The sequence below is a fragment of the Solanum verrucosum genome, unplaced genomic scaffold, assembly GCF_900185275.1.
Source record: "Solanum verrucosum unplaced genomic scaffold, falcon-dt-bn FXZP01000280.1, whole genome shotgun sequence".
Classification (NCBI taxonomy): domain Eukaryota; kingdom Viridiplantae; phylum Streptophyta; class Magnoliopsida; order Solanales; family Solanaceae; genus Solanum; species Solanum verrucosum.
In genome coordinates, this window is record NW_026019982.1 from 1,328,216 (window position 1) to 1,345,544 (window position 17,329).

General features: G+C 34.8%; 3 protein-coding genes across 3 annotated transcripts; 1 reads left to right on the plus strand and 2 right to left on the minus strand.

Moving 5' to 3' along the window:
- Positions 1-316: 316 nt before the first annotated feature.
- LOC125817679 (pentatricopeptide repeat-containing protein At2g20710, mitochondrial-like) lies at positions 317-952 on the minus strand. Its single transcript, XM_049497234.1, has one exon. It carries the CDS (start codon positions 950-952, stop codon positions 317-319), a length of 636 nt encoding a protein of 211 aa, XP_049353191.1.
- Positions 953-993: 41 nt separating this feature from the next.
- On the minus strand, positions 994-5,417 carry LOC125817680 (pentatricopeptide repeat-containing protein At2g20710, mitochondrial-like). The gene is made up of 4 exons (XM_049497236.1): positions 5,257-5,417; positions 2,004-2,103; positions 1,391-1,496; positions 994-1,295 (listed from the first exon to the last, which is right to left on the minus strand). The coding sequence occupies exons 1-4, from the start codon at positions 5,415-5,417 to the stop codon at positions 994-996; spliced, it is 669 nt and encodes a 222-aa protein (XP_049353193.1).
- Positions 5,418-6,527: 1,110 nt separating this feature from the next.
- LOC125817681 (receptor-like protein EIX1) lies at positions 6,528-9,391 on the plus strand. Its single transcript, XM_049497237.1, has 2 exons — positions 6,528-8,718; positions 8,749-9,391. The coding sequence occupies exons 1-2, from the start codon at positions 6,547-6,549 to the stop codon at positions 9,313-9,315; spliced, it is 2,739 nt and encodes a 912-aa protein (XP_049353194.1). The 5' UTR covers positions 6,528-6,546; the 3' UTR covers positions 9,316-9,391.
- The last annotated feature ends 7,938 nt before the right edge of the window (positions 9,392-17,329 follow it).

Consider the following 17,329-nt stretch of genomic DNA (forward strand, 5'->3'; position numbering starts at 1 on the left):
AAAGTTACAATACAAGTAACTAAGGGAACTTGTAAAAAGAATCACTATTTCAGAGTTTCAAATTCTACAAGTGAATGGTGTTTTACCTACGGAAATTTGAACTCCATGACATTGCCTATTTTCCAAAAACAGGACCGAAAAGTGACCAATGAACGCTACTTCTACCTGTCAAAGTCTGCAACTATACAACAGAGCCAGAGATCATTCTTTTAGATGCAGCAATTGAAACCCCCAATTAATATAAGGCAGTAGAAAGTTTTGATTAGTGAAAATCATATAATCCAGTATCCAGTGACATAGTTTTTTCCTACTATTGTCAACAAATCTCCTCAATGTCTGTTTCATTAAGTGCCTCAGACTTGCGATTTCCAATTTCAATATACTTATCTAAACCTCTCTCAAATTTTTTCGAGCAGAGACCTCGTACTCTAAGTAAATCTTTAAGCTCTTCTTCTCCTTGAGTATCTCCTTTTGATTGCAAGTACTTCACACAGGAAGCCAGACTGTGAAAGTGAGGTTTCCACCCTGGCTGACTAGCCAAGATTGCTTTCTTCATCGTATCCACTGCCTTGTCCATGTCATTTTGTACACAATAACCGAGTGCCAGACGATTCCATGTGCTTCCATTGGGATGCTTCCCACTCTCCTCGAGTTGCTCTATGATTGATAAAGCCTTGTCCATATGACCCTTCTTGCAGTAAACACTTATGAGCAAGTTTGGAATTCGAATGTCAAAGTGTACCCTGTTTGTTTCCCACTCAGCAAATATCTCCTCTGCTCCATCAAGATCATCCAACAATTCTAGTCCACGTATCATACAATGATAGCTTGAATTGTGACGCTTAACTTTTTTCTTGTATTTATTCCATATACGATAGACATCATCTTTGTGTCCCATACTAGTATAGAGAGTAATGAGCATGTCAATACCAAGCTTTTCCCTTTTCCCCATGAGTCTATGCTCGCATTTCTTCAATGACTCGTTAGCCTTTTCTATATCACCAGCTTCAGGTACCCCTTTGCAGCAATTGCGTAAGAACTCCAATCAATTAGCAGAGGATCAGCTTCCATTTTCATCAGAACCTTCTCCATCTCTGCAACATTGGGAACAGATGCATATACATTTAAGCGGATATTGTAGGAAATCAAATTACCAGAAATTCCATTGTCTTCCATCTCTAGCACAAGTGACTGTAGCTTCTCAAGATATCCCAATTTAGCATAAAGGGTCATCATAACATTGTACGCCAGTGTGCCAGCATAGCCCAACTCCTTCAGCTTTTGCATGGTATCTTCTGCTTTTTTAAAGACATTTGCATCAGCATAGCAATTCAAGAGAGCACCATATACCTGGTAGGTTCTTGAATCATCTGGAATGCTAGTAAAATACGCTCTGCGGCTTCCAGACCATGGGCTTTTGATACTAAATCCAGTTCGACTGCTAAATCTCTAGGCGATATATCAAAATCCTTGGACTTCTTAATCCACTCAAAAATCTGTGATTGTATAAGAAGAAGAAATTGCTATTTTGTAAACTGAACCAATACATAAGTGAGGAAAAGAAAAGTTAAGTACGCAACCTTTGTAACAAACCCGAATTGCTCACTATGTTAATAAGAGAACTAAAACGCGATTACAACTTTAGAATCGTAATTGCAATACCCAAACTACTGAATAACGATGGAAATATGGAAATAACAAGTAACTAACGATAGAGATAAGAATGGGGATGAGAAGCTTAGACTCTAGAAGAAGAAGAGAGGACAACCATTTTATTTCAATGTACGCATAACCCTTCTTTCAAACTCATTCTCCCTTTTAACCAAATGCTAATTGGGCCTGGATCCCAAATAAAACACTCCAACATTTTACTTGGCCCAATCTCATTCACCACTTCTAACTCATAGGCCTTTATAGAGCTAGCTTTGTTCACAACAACCTGGTCTTTTTTCTCTGGTTTCACAAAGGCTAGTATCTTAAACAAAAATAGGACTGATTAATACGGACTTCATGATGCGGGCGAATTTAGAGATTGCTCTTGTTAAATCAACATTAAACTGATACAGTTGAAATATTTGTAGAACATGCAAGTTTACAAGGTATCTGTTACAAAGTCAAGTTGTACAGAGGAGTTAATCAGAAATAGTGTTAGCAAAGGCACACTTAAGCCCTGAAGCAAGGATTGAATCATTTTGAGCGCTTCGCCTCGCTTAATGTGCTTCAGTGTTGTCATCAAGGCTCCAAGACAAACTTATCTTTACAAATGAGTGTTTCCTGAAGAGGCGACACTAAGCAATTGATGTTTCACTAAGCAATTCATGCTTATTATTATTAGTCTTGGACTAAACATGTAGATCTGTTTTTTTTTTTCTCCATTGCACCTTTTTACATTAAAGCCCACATTTTGTTTGAGCTTTACTGCAAGGCTTAAAACATTTGGAGGATGATAATGCATAGTTTCAAGATCCACTTCCGGACCTGGTTGACTAATCAAATTAAGTTCTTGTTTTCCGGGAAGACGAATATAGAGAAAAGGCAGGGAAAGAGAGGACTATTTTAGGAATGACTTAGAATATTTTAAAGTCCCAAATCAGACAAGTCCAGCAACTCTACAAAAGCTAATCACTCTTCTTAGCTTAAATTTTCGAATTGATTAAAATGTGTTTGTATTTATTCGAACAAAGAAAATATTTGCAATATATATTTGTAACGGTTAGTTTTTTTTTTTTTTTTTCTTATAGTAGTAACACATTTTACTAACAAGCTTAGGCACACATATTTTACCCTTTATCTCTATGGCATGTCGATAACTTGTATGGGATAATCTTATCGAGGTTTCAATGCAATATGCCCATAAACAAAAACAAAAATAAAAAGTATTCCAACACAAATGTGTAATTGAATTAACCAAAACCAATTCATATTTGGTAAGTTTTAGTAAGTGTAGTAGTTGGGGTAAGGTATAGTCATGCATTCTCAAGTGGGTAACTTTGTAACTATAATTGAAATCCTACTATGTTTTGAAGAACATAGAAATTAAATAGAAAGACTTTTTCTATTGAAGGTAGCATGTTTGGAAAGATATAATAATGTGGGCAGAGAACACAAAAATTCAGACGTAAACCCGATAAGTGGTATAAAGGGACAGATTTTCTTTTTCATTCGACTTAACACAAGTCAACTATTTTTAGTACACTCGGTCTGCACCATAAAATTTCTGGAAAAAAGTACATCTGCTGGTTCCCTAAGTTGCGCGGACTCTTCACTTTTGATGCCGCATCCGTGTCGGATTCTCCGAGAATACACTATTTTAGCGAATCCAACATGCACCCCTTGACATTTTTGAAGAGTCCGAGCAACATAGCTAGTTCCTACTCTTAAGACAAATAACTATGAAGATATAGCAAGTCACTTTGTTTCATGTCAAGAATATATTAGTGCAGAATTGCTTAGAATACAAGAGAAGCAAATGATTGTTATGGTGACACCAACTGTTGAAACTAAACTAGTTAAACATATAAGGAGAAGTGTGAAATCCAGATTACCTAATTCACCAAAAGATGCAATTTTTCAGCAATGGACAAAAATGAACCGGCATAGAATGGATGGATATTGAGGTTTAACATAACTGGTTGTCTGATTCCAACTGATTTTGGAGTGACATATAATTTCTTGATTGACTGATAGATAGTTCTTCGGCTAAAGTGCTTCTTAGAGTTAGAGATATAGAAAACTCTACTCTTAGGCGTTAGTCTTAACATCCTCGCTATAGTAAATTTATTAGCAAATTACATGTGAAAGCAACACTCTCTACCACCCACCGACCTCTCTTGGATTTATATCCTCAAAGAGAAGGACAAAAAGGAGTCCTACAATTCTAGGCATTCACCTAAAGAAAGGTAATAAAATATAAGTCTTTAAATCACTTTAGTCATAGTTACAAACAATCACATCCAATTAATGTCCAAATAGAGTAACATCAACAAACTAATGATTAAGCAAATTGTTGTTGTACAATAAACTCCACCTAAGTAAGATCCATTTTAAAGCATCTTTAGTCTTAAGCCTGGTATAAAGGAGAAAGGTTGACAAACAACATGATAGTAGTCAAACTATCATGAAATCTAAGGATTGTTGAATATTTGGGATTGCAGCTAATTGATAAATATTGCAGTCCAACAAAGAGGGGGGTTAACCAGAACATTTCACTGGTAATGCTGAATTGTAAATAAGGATGGTTCAGTCCCTATACCGTCCCTCCCATTACCATAATAGACCATGAGATTATTCTTAGCCTCTTTTGTGCTGAAGAGGCTGAAGCAATACTTAGCCTCTTAAAATAATGAGGAATTTGTACATGAACCTGAAACAATACTTGGCCTCTTCGAATTCCTAAAAGATTAAAAGGGATTCCCTAATGGATGTGTGGGCATACTAGAAAAGATAAGGTGGGAGTGGCCTCTGTGGAGGACAAGATACGGGAGGCGAGACTGAGATGTTCTGGACATGTGAAGAGGAGATACATGGATGTCCCAGTGTGGAAGTATGAGAGGTTGACTATGGATGGTTTCAGGAGAGGTAGAGGTAGGCCAAAAAAATCCTATGGAGATGTGACTGCGGAGAGGTGATTAGACAAAAGCAGCTTCAACTTATGGATGTTATGGATTAGGGTAGAAGGTTAGTAGATAGTTGAGTGTTGGCTCTCTTATCCGTTCATACTAGTAGTCATAGTATTACACTTCTAGTTTCTTGCTTCTTCGACTTCTGTTATTATTTATCATTCACTGTACTTTAATTATCGTATTATTCCATTGTAGTTATTGTTTCCTTTTTTTCAGATTGCCTTATCTTGCCTTGTTTTTTTCACTCCTATTATTTTCTTAAGCTGAGAGTCTATCAGAAACACTCTTTCTAGGAGTCAAGGTCTACACACTAAGCCACTTATGGGATTACAGTAACCTTTTCTAAAAAATGAGATTATTCTCCATTTCCCTATTAACATTCTCCTTCAATGAAATTCTATCAAATGTACCAGAACAACAGACCAAATTCAAACCATCGACATTATGTAATCAAAATTCCAGAAGTAAAAGAGAAAGAGACCTGAAGGGAATGATTGTATCGACGGTAAGATCTAAATTGTTTGACGATAATCAGTAGGTCTTCATACATAATCGGATTTTGTTCAGTAACCCATTTGTCCAGTACTGATATGACGGACTCCTTAGAGCGATCAAATAGAGTAGCCTATTGTACAGAGCATCCTTTGGAGACGAGGTTAAGGGGTTAGAACCTTGTTCATCTTCATTAGTCAAATCTAAGGAGGCTATGGTTTCAGCAATTGTAGAATATGAAGAAGAAACCCTAAGAAAACAAGTACTGAATTTCCACCATGATTGTTGAACAAGTTTCACCATTCTTACCAGAAATGCAGAGTATGTCTCACACACTTCATTCACTCTTGTAAGTTGTAACCCTTCTGCCAATAAAAATTGTTCATTTTTTTAAAAAAAAAAATTAATTGAAAATGAGTTAAATTTCAGACTCAGAAAATAACTAATAACCTTTTTTATTTATTTCGTAGGATTTTATTTTTAAGAAATTTATTTTCTTAGAGAATATTTTTCAAAATATTTTGATCAGAAGAACAAAAAAACATTTTTTCAATTAAGTACTTACAACTTACAAGGTATCTTCTTTTAATCAACTCACCTTATTTTCTTATTTCATAACCCAAAATTTTTCATATGAAGTTTTTGACATCTTGTATTTGTCTTTTTTCACTTTTGATTACTGTAATTTCTTCAAGTTTGGTTACTTTGAAATGAAAAAAATTCCCCATGTTGGCTGTTGGCTGTCAATTTTACCGTGTAAATTTTAGTTGCAACTTTTTGACTGACAATAAATCGGATATATTTTGTTCTACCTTCGTTAACTAACAACACGTACCTGAGGAAAAATTGTCAGCACCCTCGGGGCCCAGAAGATAGTGCCATGTAGGCTGAAAAAGGGTAGAAAATTATTTATAAAATAAGTTCGGGGGTTATTGTATCTTAGTATAGTATAAGTGTGTCTCTGGATTTTCGGGCATAGGTTGGGGTGGATTTATGCATTTTCCCAACTTTTAATATATATATTGAATTAGGAATTCCGTTAAAAAAAGGAATCTCTCTTCTTTTTTTTTGCATATCTTTAATTCCATACATTCTACATATCTTTAGTTTAACATCACAAAATTCAAAAGTTCTCTTACTTTCTTAGACTCCGTGGCAAGTCAAAATCAGATAAATGAAAGTTGAAACGAGAGTATAATGAAAAACGTGCCAATTAAGAAGACTATTTAACTAATTCATGTCCCAAGAAGTCATCTAATCATGGCCAAAAAATAGATAGAATATTTAAGTCTATGCTCTTTCAGTCTATATTCACACGTTAGTTGTTACAGATGATAAAATAATTCTATAAATCATAGCAGCAGATATGCAGTTGTTAGACTTTCATATTTTTCATTTGATCTTTGGCTGTACTTTGCTCAATATTCTGAAGATGAGTGTATCTAAAAAATTCATTCAACATCTTATTCTGTTTGACATATTCGTCGCGCTGTCAGTTACCTGTGGTGTTGTGTTCAGTTCAGGAGTTGGTGATGGGACTATCAAGTGCCTTCAAACGGAATTAGAAGCTCTTCTCAGTTTCAAACGGGAGTTGTTAGATGTCCGTGGACGTCTTTCTTCATGGGGAAATGAAGGATTTAATCAAGATTGTTGCACATGGAGAGGTGTCCAGTGTGACAATCAAACCAGTAATGTCATTAGACTCGATCTTCGTGGTCCTTCTGGTCTCAATGCATCTGTTGCCACTGCGCCATTGATAGGTAAGATAAGTCCTGCCTTACAAGAATTGAAGCAATTAAAGTATTTGGATCTTAGTTACAATCGAATTTCAGGAGGTATACCGGACTTTCTTGGTTCTCTGAGTAAGTTGGAATACCTTAACTTATCTTGTGTTGGTGATGATTTTACGACAGTTCCTAAACTTGGCGATCTTTCTAGCTTAAACACCCTTGATTTGAGCTATAATGATTTCCCATCTGTGAATAACCTTGAGTGGATTTCGAGTCTTCATCAATTGAGATACCTTTCCATAGGTTATGTTAATAATCTGAATAATTCTGCATATACCTGGCTGTTTAAGTTCAGCAATCTGAGTCACCTTGATCTCTCTGGTAATACTTTATATGGTCAAATTCCTGCTGCTTTTTGGAATATGAAATCCTTAAAACACCTTGATCTATCTCGGAATGCGCTTGGAGGTGGCTTCCCTAGATGTCTTGGTAACAGTAGTAATTTGAAGTTGTTGCGACTGTCTTCCAACAATCTAGACGGGCAGCTACCTGAGATAATGAATAACTTGTCATGCGTGTCACATTCTCTCGAGTACCTGAACTTAGAAGAGAATCACATTGGTGGTTCACTGACTGATGTTGTAGCTAAGTTTGCATCTCTGAGAGAGCTGAGGCTCGGGCGTAATAAATTGAATGAATCCATCCCGGGAGCTGTTGGAAAACTACCAAGTCTTGTTCTTTTGGATTTATCTTGGAACAGAATCACGGGATCAGTCCCTGATCTTTTTCAGTTATCGTCGTTGAGGGAATTACATCTTTCTCATAATCAGTTAACTGGTGTAACGGAGAGTATTGGACGTCTTTCCAAACTTGAGAAGTTATACCTTGACTTCAATCAGCTTGAAGGCACAATATCTGAAGCTCATTTGTTCAAGCTCTCGAAATTACGTGAGCTGGACCTCTCTTATAACACTCAACTACATATTCGAGTCAGTTCAGATTGGATCCCACCTTTTCAGCTGGATTTCATTCGTTTTACCCACTGCAAATTGGGTCCTCAATTCCCAAACTGGCTGAGGAATCAAAACAACATTTCCGAGCTTGATTTTTCAGCTTCTGGAATTTCGGGTGACGTTCCTAGTTGGTTCTGGGAGCAGTTCCCTGGATTGACCTTCTTAAACCTTTCTTACAATGATATAGGAGGAAATGTACCAGATCTCTCAAAGAAGATGACTGATCTTCTTTGCCTAGATTTGGCTACAAACAAATTCACCGGTCCAGTACCACGATTTCCTACCAGCGTTATAACAATTGATCTCTCCAACAACATGTTTTCGGGTACCATCTCCTTCATTTGTGACAATTTTGATTACTTGGGATATCTTGACCTCTCAGACAACAGATTGTCTGGAGAGCTTCCTCACTGCTGGACGCTTAGAAGTATCGTGCATCTTAACTTAGGGACTAATAACTTCTTCGGGGAGATACCTGATTCGATAGGCTCATTGCAGACGATGGGAATGCTGCATCTTCAAAACAATCATTTGACAGGAGAACTACCTCAGTCCCTGGCAAATTGCAAAAAGTTGAGGGTTATAGACGTTCGGTCTAATAACTTGTCTGGTGAAATTCCAGAATGGATTGGGAGTAACATATCTGATATCATTATTGTTATCTTAAGATCCAACAGGTTTAGTGGAAGCATACCTTCAACCATATGCCAGCTAAAAGAACTTCAAATCTTGGACTTATCTGAAAATAAGATATCCGGGATCATACCAAAATGTATCAACAACCTCACTGCAATGACGGATGAAGAGAGCACAATGCACCAAATCAAGAGTTGGTATTTTCAGGTCGATGATCAAGGTGAAGTCAAAATAAATGCCTAATACGATGAAACTGCAGTTTTGATGTGGAAGGGACGACAATTTGAATACAGCAGCATACTTGGTATGGTGAAGAGCCTCGATCTTTCAAGCAACAACATGGTGGGAGAAATCCCGGTTGAAATTACATCTCTTGTAGGTTTGCACGGTTTGAACCTGTCGAGAAACAACTTAACCGGCAGCATCCCTCTGAGGATTGGTGAAATGAGGGCACTAAATTTCCTTGACTTAAGCATAAATGATCTTACAGGGGAAATTCCTACTAGCCTTTCACAGTTAAGTCACCTGGGGGTCTTGAACTTGTCTTACAACAACTTGTCTGGTCGAATCCCTTTAGGCGAACACTTACTGACTTTCAACAACAGATCTTACATTGGGAATCATGGACTTTGCGGCTATCCACTAACAGAAGCTTGCTCTCTGGAGGAACTTCCTCGAGACTCAACGTTGAGTGATGAGGAGGACGAGTTTATAACTCCAGAATTTTATATTAGTATGGGAATCAGCTTTATTTCTGCATTTTTGGGAGTCTCAGCTCTGATGTTGAATAGAAGGTGGACTTACGGTCTACTCAGATACTAGGAAATCAATAATGTAACATCACACAGTTAAATGTAGGTTTACTTAAATACCATGATAAGGAGCTATGTAATCTCGAGTTCTTGAAACTTTGCACTTGCCTGAATTTTTATTCCATGTGCATTGTACACCACACGAATCAGCTGATCCTCGGATATTTATACTGTACAAGTTGTTTTATCTAACCTTTATAAACTGTCATCGTTTAATACAATAGGTGACTGTCGTTTTCTCTAGCAAAACCTTTCATTTTAAGGAGCTCCATAGAAGAGCAAACCTCATCCTCTGCCTCCCATTGTTGGAAGAGACTAATGCAATAGTATGTAATATTCGACAGAATTTGATAATGAATGATAGGATCATGGAATCTACAATGGACTTTTTTCCACTAATATTTCATATGGAGAGCTTATTTTGTTATCGAGAAATTAAATTTAAATCTTGGTAATCATAGAGTTACCGTTGTTTGCTGGTGGGAGGTAGCAGATATCACGTGGAATTAGTTGAAACGCGTATGCTGTCCTAAACACTACAATTATCTAACAAATATTTACAACTTGGTAATGCCTACAGTATAGGATGGAACTCAATCTTGATAGCTTGCTACTACATAATAGGAGGAAAGTTGAAAAATTCTAAGTTATGTTGATTGCGTGATTGTTTATAATGTGCTTGATCTTACTTGACTGTTTCCAAAGACAGTATGTCACACTAAGCAAATTCTTATCAACAATTGAAACAACAACTGTAGAGTATAAACTATTTATCAGCCAACAATGCTAATTAATCTAGAATTAGAGCATGAATTCCAATAAAAAAGGATTCTTAATATATCCTTAAGATGTAATTTACTCATTCCGCGTTGCCAAGTGATTGGTGAAGCAATTATTAATGTAAGAGAAGGTAAGATAGACCTTTGGTAGAATGTATTAGAAAAAATAATGCATGCATTAGTTTTGTGTATTCGTAGTAACTTGTTTGATACATTTTTTAATTCTATGTATAACTAATGCTTGCATTAATTATACACTTCATTGCGTATTGAAGTATGTATTACTAATGCATGGAGATCCATGGTTTGAGTAATGCAAAGGGTTTTAATGTATGCATTAACATTGTTAAAGACCTCATTGCCTCTCAAAACTTTTTTATATCTTTTACTTCATATTTGTGTAGGGTATCTTTGTAAATACATATTGTTTTAAAAAATTATGCAATGAATGTTATTTTTATTATACCAAATCAAGTAAGACATAATAAAAAATAAGCTCTGCATAATTATTGCAAACATAAATACCACAAACATAACTAATACACTCTATTAATTACTCTATTAATTAGCATTATTCTAGATCTTACACACCCTACTAATACACTCTATTTAATAATAGTTTGATACATTATAAATATTTGTGAGTGATCACGGGAGTGATAAAAAATATAAGGGGTCATTTAATTGAAAACAAATTATTTTAAAATTAATTATCTTAAAATAATGTATATGGAGATAACTTATCTCCCCAAACATCAAATCCTCCTCGAAGATTACCACCAATTAATTTTCCTCATCCAGTACTTCTCAATTTATGTTCAGTCCACGTTATCACTTGCTCATGCTTTTACAATACCTTAAGCTCGTGACAATGAGTCTGTCTCAAAAAAATCACTTATAGCTTGTTTGAAATCGCCCGATGATTGAATTTAATGTAATTGGGTGTTATTACGTTGTTTGATATATTTAATTAGTTACGCAATTACTTAATCAGTATGTAATTGAAAGTAATTGGCGGCATAATAATACTCTCCAATTTTGAGAGAGGGTTGTGAATGGTTGGTTATAGGCATAATTGTAAGATGAATACCTTTTAAATCTCTTTTTATCTCTATTTTTGTTTTTTGTTTTAATTTTATTTATTTTTTATATTCTTTTTTATTTTTATTATTCTAAAAATATTTTTTTTTATTATTATATTTCATTCCTTCTCATTCTCATTCTCATTCTATATTTTTACTTCCGTGATTTAATGTGATTTTTCGTATTATTATTTTATTTATTTGTTCTATGTTTATTTTATTTCATTAACTGAATTTTGTTAATATTCTAATTTTTAAATTGAAGTAGAATGATTATTGTTGTATAAGGTTATAGATTTACGTTTTTTTTTCTTTTATATCATATTTATGTATGTTATGTTGAAATTTGACATAAGAGTATTATGTTAAATTTTTTATTTAGAATTTAAAACTTTTGTTATATTTTTCAATTTCTTTTGTTTTAGTAGTATTGACTTGATATTTCTCATTGTAGGTGAGTTATTTTTTTAGTTAGACTTAATAGATTGTCTTTTTGTCAAATATTTTCAGACATTATATTTATAGTATTAATATTTTTGTCAGACATGTATTTTATGATGCATATAGAAATCTTGTACTTTTAGTTTTTATTATTGATTTAATTAAAATATACTAATTTTAAAAATACAAATTATTTTTTATAATATTAGTTAACAACACATGTTTGTTAATTAAGATATTTTCAAAAGATAATATATATTTTAATTATTTAATTGAATATCATTTGTAAAATCTCTTATCTGACAATATAACCTTATAATTATAATTGTGCAACCAAATAATACATTTATAATTACACCGTAATTACTGGTTCCTAGCAATTATCGATACAAATCCCAATTACTTGATAGCATTCAAATAGACCCCGAGTTGAGACAATTTTCAGTTTCACCTGGACCCATACGTGGCAACATCAGTGATGTCCATCATGAAAGAGCAAGATGCAATCACAGCTGTACATAATTCTCACTGGAAGCTTCCAAGGAATAATTCTGTTACACAGTTATATCGTGTACCAATAGAAATAGGACAACTGTATAGTAGTTTGTTTTTACACTTATTTAAGGCAAAATGGTCTTGTGGATATCTATACTTGTACCCGTTTGTATTGTGAACTCTTCTACTTAACCATTTGTCATATAAACCTTACACTTAATAAAACACAATATATCAAACCCCTCTAACCATTGATCATGCTTATGTGACATTAATATGGTTGAGTTGGCAAGAGAGTGAGACCACACGCCTATTAAGGCAAGTGAACATCATATTTAAATTTTAAAAAATATTTAAATTAAAAGAGTAAAATAATAAACATAAAAAAGAAAATTGAAACCCTTCTTCTTCACCAAATGACCCACTTTTTTCAGCCATCTCCATTTTTTTTCCAACCATTTTTTTTTCTTTCATTCATCTTCTTTAGGTGGTCTGGTACACCAGAGATGGCGAGGAGTATGCTAGTACACCGGAGGTAGCGAGAAATTTTCTGGCCTTCTGGTACGCCGAAAAGGAAGGAGAGCATAGGGGTCCCTGGTTGTTCGCAGAAGTCGTCGATGGTACGAAAAAATGAAGACGGTGGATAGGGGAACGAGGCTGGTGAGGGGCAATGAGCTGGTGCGGGCAACTTATGGTTTTTGGATTTGTGGAGGTTGGAGAAGGATGAGGTAAGAAAAATGGTAAAAGTGTGTGACGAAGACGGAGACAGATGAAGGAGAGAGTGTTTGTGGTCTCGCCGGTAAGAGGAGTGGTGGCAGCGGCAAATTTCTCCGGTGATTGGGCCTTTTCACTATGAAAATGGCTGATGTAGGGAGACCCAAAATTTTAATTTAGAAGAATAATTAATTTGTTTTTGTAAAGTTTGAATCAAAACTTTATAATTTTGGTCTCAAAAGAAATTATTATAAAAATAAAAAATGATGTGGCAAAATTTATCTTACATGGCATTGACATCAGCGCGATTGAGAGTCACGATGTGTTGAAAGGGTTCAACATATTGAGTTTAAATGAGTTCGGGGGTTCAAATGACAAATGGATAAGTAGAAGGGTTCACAATACAAACAGATACAAGTATAAGGGTCCATCAGACCATTTAACCCTTATTTAATATCACCAAATGTACATAGTTTTAGATATTATCCTCTCTTTGTTTGTTTTTTTTTCGTTTCTTCCCAATTTTAAATAAGAAAAAAAAAAGGATTTTGCACTTATTGCCCTTCAAACAGATTGATGCTTAATTTTACTCCTATTTTTTATTTATTAATGAATTAATTAATTAATTAATTCTGTCTGATTAGTTGGATCCCCCCAGATGTAATTAACAGTAATATGACACCGTTTTATATAACTTAGCCCCTTATATACCTTTTAAATCAACTCAACTTAACACTTCATTTTTCTCTTTTTGACTTGCTCTGTTCATACATATTTTTTTTTTCATTTTATCAGAAAAATAATAGAATGGAATGGCTTAGGCAAATTTCGTTTTGGTTGTTGTTGCAACTGATTATTTTAATATGTCTCTACTACATCATATTTTTTTTGTTGCTCTCGATTTTATTTCTTCTCTTTAAACTCAAGTTTCTTCCTCTCCAAGTTTCTTCTTCAAATCCATTTTCTAAAATTCTCCCATGGAAACAGAGGATTCTCTTAGGGATCAACTGCGTCAGCTTAAGGAGTCTGGAGCTTGTTATGTCCAATTGAGGAGAAGTGATCAAGGATTGCTATCCTGGAGGTGCCTGCCCTGCATTGAAACTTTTACAAATGTTACCGATTTCGAACACCATTTGAATTCTGATGTCCATATAAATCTTCAAAATTTTGCTTGTAATACCCTTCTAAAAGCAAACAGATGGCCATTTTATGATAGCTTGATATTTGGGTTAGGAATTTCTAATGACCTTGAGGTTAAGAATGTGTTGTGCTATGGAGATATGGGAGATATGAAGCTGGATTTCATTGGTAATTCTCTAATTTTTCGGAAGTTCAGTGAAGATGAAAGTGGTATTCATAAGATGTGGGCTGAATGGAGGGATAAATCCTATCCAACTATGCAGGATGTTCCCCTGCATGACCTTTCACTTATCAATTTCAAATGTAATTTGACTCTTGGAATGCCAGCATCAACTTTTAAGGAACTGCAACAGATATCTCTATATGATCTGTATCATCGGAGTTGTAAGTTGTGTGATTGTCCTATTCCTCCAGGTTGTGATGTTTCTACCATCCTCAACAATGGATCATCTATGTTATCTTGTAGTTATCATAATACTAAAGGGGTAATTTTCTATTTTTTTTTTATTTGTTTTTTTAAAAACATGAAACAGTCTATGATTTGATTGTTTGGGGATTATTAATAATTTTCTTTTTGTTTAGATGTATCACCTTTTTCATACTTCCTGTCTTCTTAATTGGATGTTGATGATGGAGGAGTTGTCTCAAGGTGGACCAATAATTCAACAACGACGAAAACAAAAAATCAGCCCTAAACATCTAGCCAAGTTTCAGGACTATCATTTTTGTCCCGAGTGTTGCTGCACGGATGACGATGAGAACTTTGTTCTATGGGTATGTTTGTTAAATTGAATTTTGAAGTTGCCGATTAAGATTATGTTTAACATATATTCTCTTTATTTCAGGTTTTCCGTCTCAGAGATTTAATTGTTGAAGGTCGCATGAAGTGGAGGACTTGTTATGAGCATCTGGAGAATAGCTCTATTGGACTGAGTTTCCGTTCGGCTGGCCATCAATCACATGCTACAGCACAGGGGAATGCTCCAGTGAAACTATTGAGGATTTATCAAGGTTATGCATAAGCCTGGGAATCCGTTCGGCTGGCCATCAATCACATATCTGCTCTTTTTTTTTTTCAATCTTGCTGCTGTCTAGGTGATAATCACCTCTGTTTTTTACACAACTCTGTATTTTTATCGTGTTCATCCTTAATGTCTATATGTTCATTATGTTTCTGTTCATCTTTTATTGTTGTTGATTCTGGTTCAACTCTTTTTTAACAATCTGCTCACTGTCTGTATTTATATTAGATTTGTGTGTAGACTCCTGTATTCCACTTTCTTCAGTCTGATTCTGTGATATTTATGTGTTATGATCTTTGGTTTCTCCTGTTCTTCTTATTTCTCCATTACTAAACAGCTGTCTCCTCTAGCTATCCAGGATCATCAGCTTGTTTATCCTCTAGTGAACTATCATCCATCATGTGGCTATTTTATCTATATTCTTTTCCTTCTTCTGTACAAATTAAAGTCCCCATTGTGCTTTTTTATGTCTTGAACACTCTGCTCTTTGTTTCCCTTCTTTTTGTTCCCAGTTTGTTTGCCCTTATTCTTGTTGGTTGTTTAGTCAGTAACTCTTGGCTCAGTCTTGCTCTTTACCAAGTGATGCCTCAACCTGTTATTTTGTTGTTTCAATATTCTTTATACTTTGTTCTTGTTCCTCTTGGTTGTTGTTATGCCTTTCAGATAGCTCCTCTTCCTTCCAGTTTACCAAACTTGTTCTTGTTTTCTGCCTTTTCTTCTTTTCCATGATTATTATTATTATCTCTATTTTGTATCAACTGTCATTACTTTGCTAAGTTATTAGTCCTCCAGTTCTGCAAATTTTCTTCATGGTTGTTTTGGTTCCTTTACTTTACCTTTATCTTCTTGGGGTGTATTAATTAAGTTGTTGCACAACTGCATTAGCATTGTTTTTTTTTTCTCCTTTGTCTCTTCACTCTCCTTGTTTGGTCTAAATTCTGGGTGAATTTTTCAACACCCTATAGTCTACAATGTGTTCAATATTATGGCAAGTAATCAATCACATTGAGTCTGTTGCCATTTTGATGTTTTTCTCTTGATTCCTCATCAGGACAATTAATTTGAATTTTTTTTGTAGTTCTTTTAGCAAATCAACTTTCACTTTCACCCTTGCATAACTTGCTCAGTTTGATTATTGGTAGCTTAACTATGACCAGTGGTTCTCCATTGAGAACATGGATTCCTTTCAAACAAAATTGGTTGGGAATGACATCCATGCTATTGTAATTGTGGCTTCTTCCTCCGGACCAAACACTTGAAGAATCTACCTATTTCGAACATGTAACTTGACATTAATGCATGCAACATAGTCTTCTAGTAAAGATAATCTAACCAAGACATGTCGATCTACAATCTATTGTATGAGAATTTTGCAGTTTTACACAATCGCTCAAATTCTTTGCATTTATTTTGTAAGAATATAGAATCACCACCTCAGGAGATCTGCAAATGCACCTGTGTATTTAAATTGATCTTAATTCGAAAAAAGAAAATGTAATTCAAGAAGATAATTATGCAGCTTTCGTTTTGGACTATGGTCCCAAAAATAATTTACATGATTAAGTTCCAACTTTAAAAACATTTTGTTGGTTATTTTGACATTTTAATACTAATAAAGTGTATCATTTGCTTTGTTAGTGTGTCCGTTAGTTATGGGCAGTTTCCTCTTGCTTTTAAGTGACAAGTGTGGCTATTGTTTTAAGTGATATGTGTGCTGTACAATCCTCATTTCAGGTTGCTGTGAACGTTGGATTTTTAGACGTTGAGCAACTCTTCATTTTCAGCACGTTAGTGGCATTGGGTGCCCTCACATTATTTCTCTCATTGTTCTCCCATTATACCTTGTAACATAAGGCCATTTATCTTCACTATTTAGTACCCCATTATTTTCCCATTCATTGCTTGGGAGACTTTCTCTACTATAAATAGTGGTGGTCTTCATTTGGTTCACACACAAAAAAAATATAGAGTGCATAAAAGTTTGTCAAAAGAGAGTTCTTATTAGTTGAAGGGAGATGTTCTTTTTATGGAGCTTTGGACTCAACTCTTGTCCAGAATTTATTGAGTTACTCTTTGTGATTAGGTTGTTGTATCCTGGAGGGGACAAGTCAAGAGGAGGACTACTAGACCGGTGAAAAACATTTGCTACAGTGGGCTTGAATCTCCTTAAGAAAGTGAGATATCTGCGCCTCTGCCTGGAGAGATTTTTATTTCTTCATTTTATTTTCAATTATAATCTTGTAATTATGTTATTTTGTAATTTTTCACTAACACATTTCACAAATGGTTTCTAAAGAGAAAATGCCATAAATAGTTCTTTAACTATAGGAGTAGGTCTAAAATAGTGTCAT

What these genes read in the sequence shown, in the direction of transcription:
- LOC125817679 (XM_049497234.1), bottom strand. Translation starts at nt 952, where the DNA reads ATGGGGAAAAGGGAAAAGCTTGGTATTGACATGCTCATTACTCTCTAT.
- LOC125817680 (XM_049497236.1), bottom strand. Translation starts at nt 5,417, where the DNA reads ATGGTGAAACTTGTTCAACAATCATGGTGGAAATTCAGTACTTGTTTT. An exon ending in TCGTCTCCAAAGGATGCTCT is followed by an intron (nt 2,104 to 5,256) that starts GTACAATAGGCT and finishes ACTTTGTAACAG; the next exon opens with ATACCTTGTAAACTTGCATG. An exon ending in TCGCCCGCATCATGAAGTCC is followed by an intron (nt 1,497 to 2,003) that starts GTATTAATCAGT and finishes ATACAATCACAG; the next exon opens with ATTTTTGAGTGGATTAAGAA.
- LOC125817681 (XM_049497237.1), top strand. Translation starts at nt 6,547, where the DNA reads ATGAGTGTATCTAAAAAATTCATTCAACATCTTATTCTGTTTGACATA. An exon ending in AGGTCGATGATCAAGGTGAA is followed by an intron (nt 8,719 to 8,748) that starts GTCAAAATAAAT and finishes TACGATGAAACT; the next exon opens with GCAGTTTTGATGTGGAAGGG.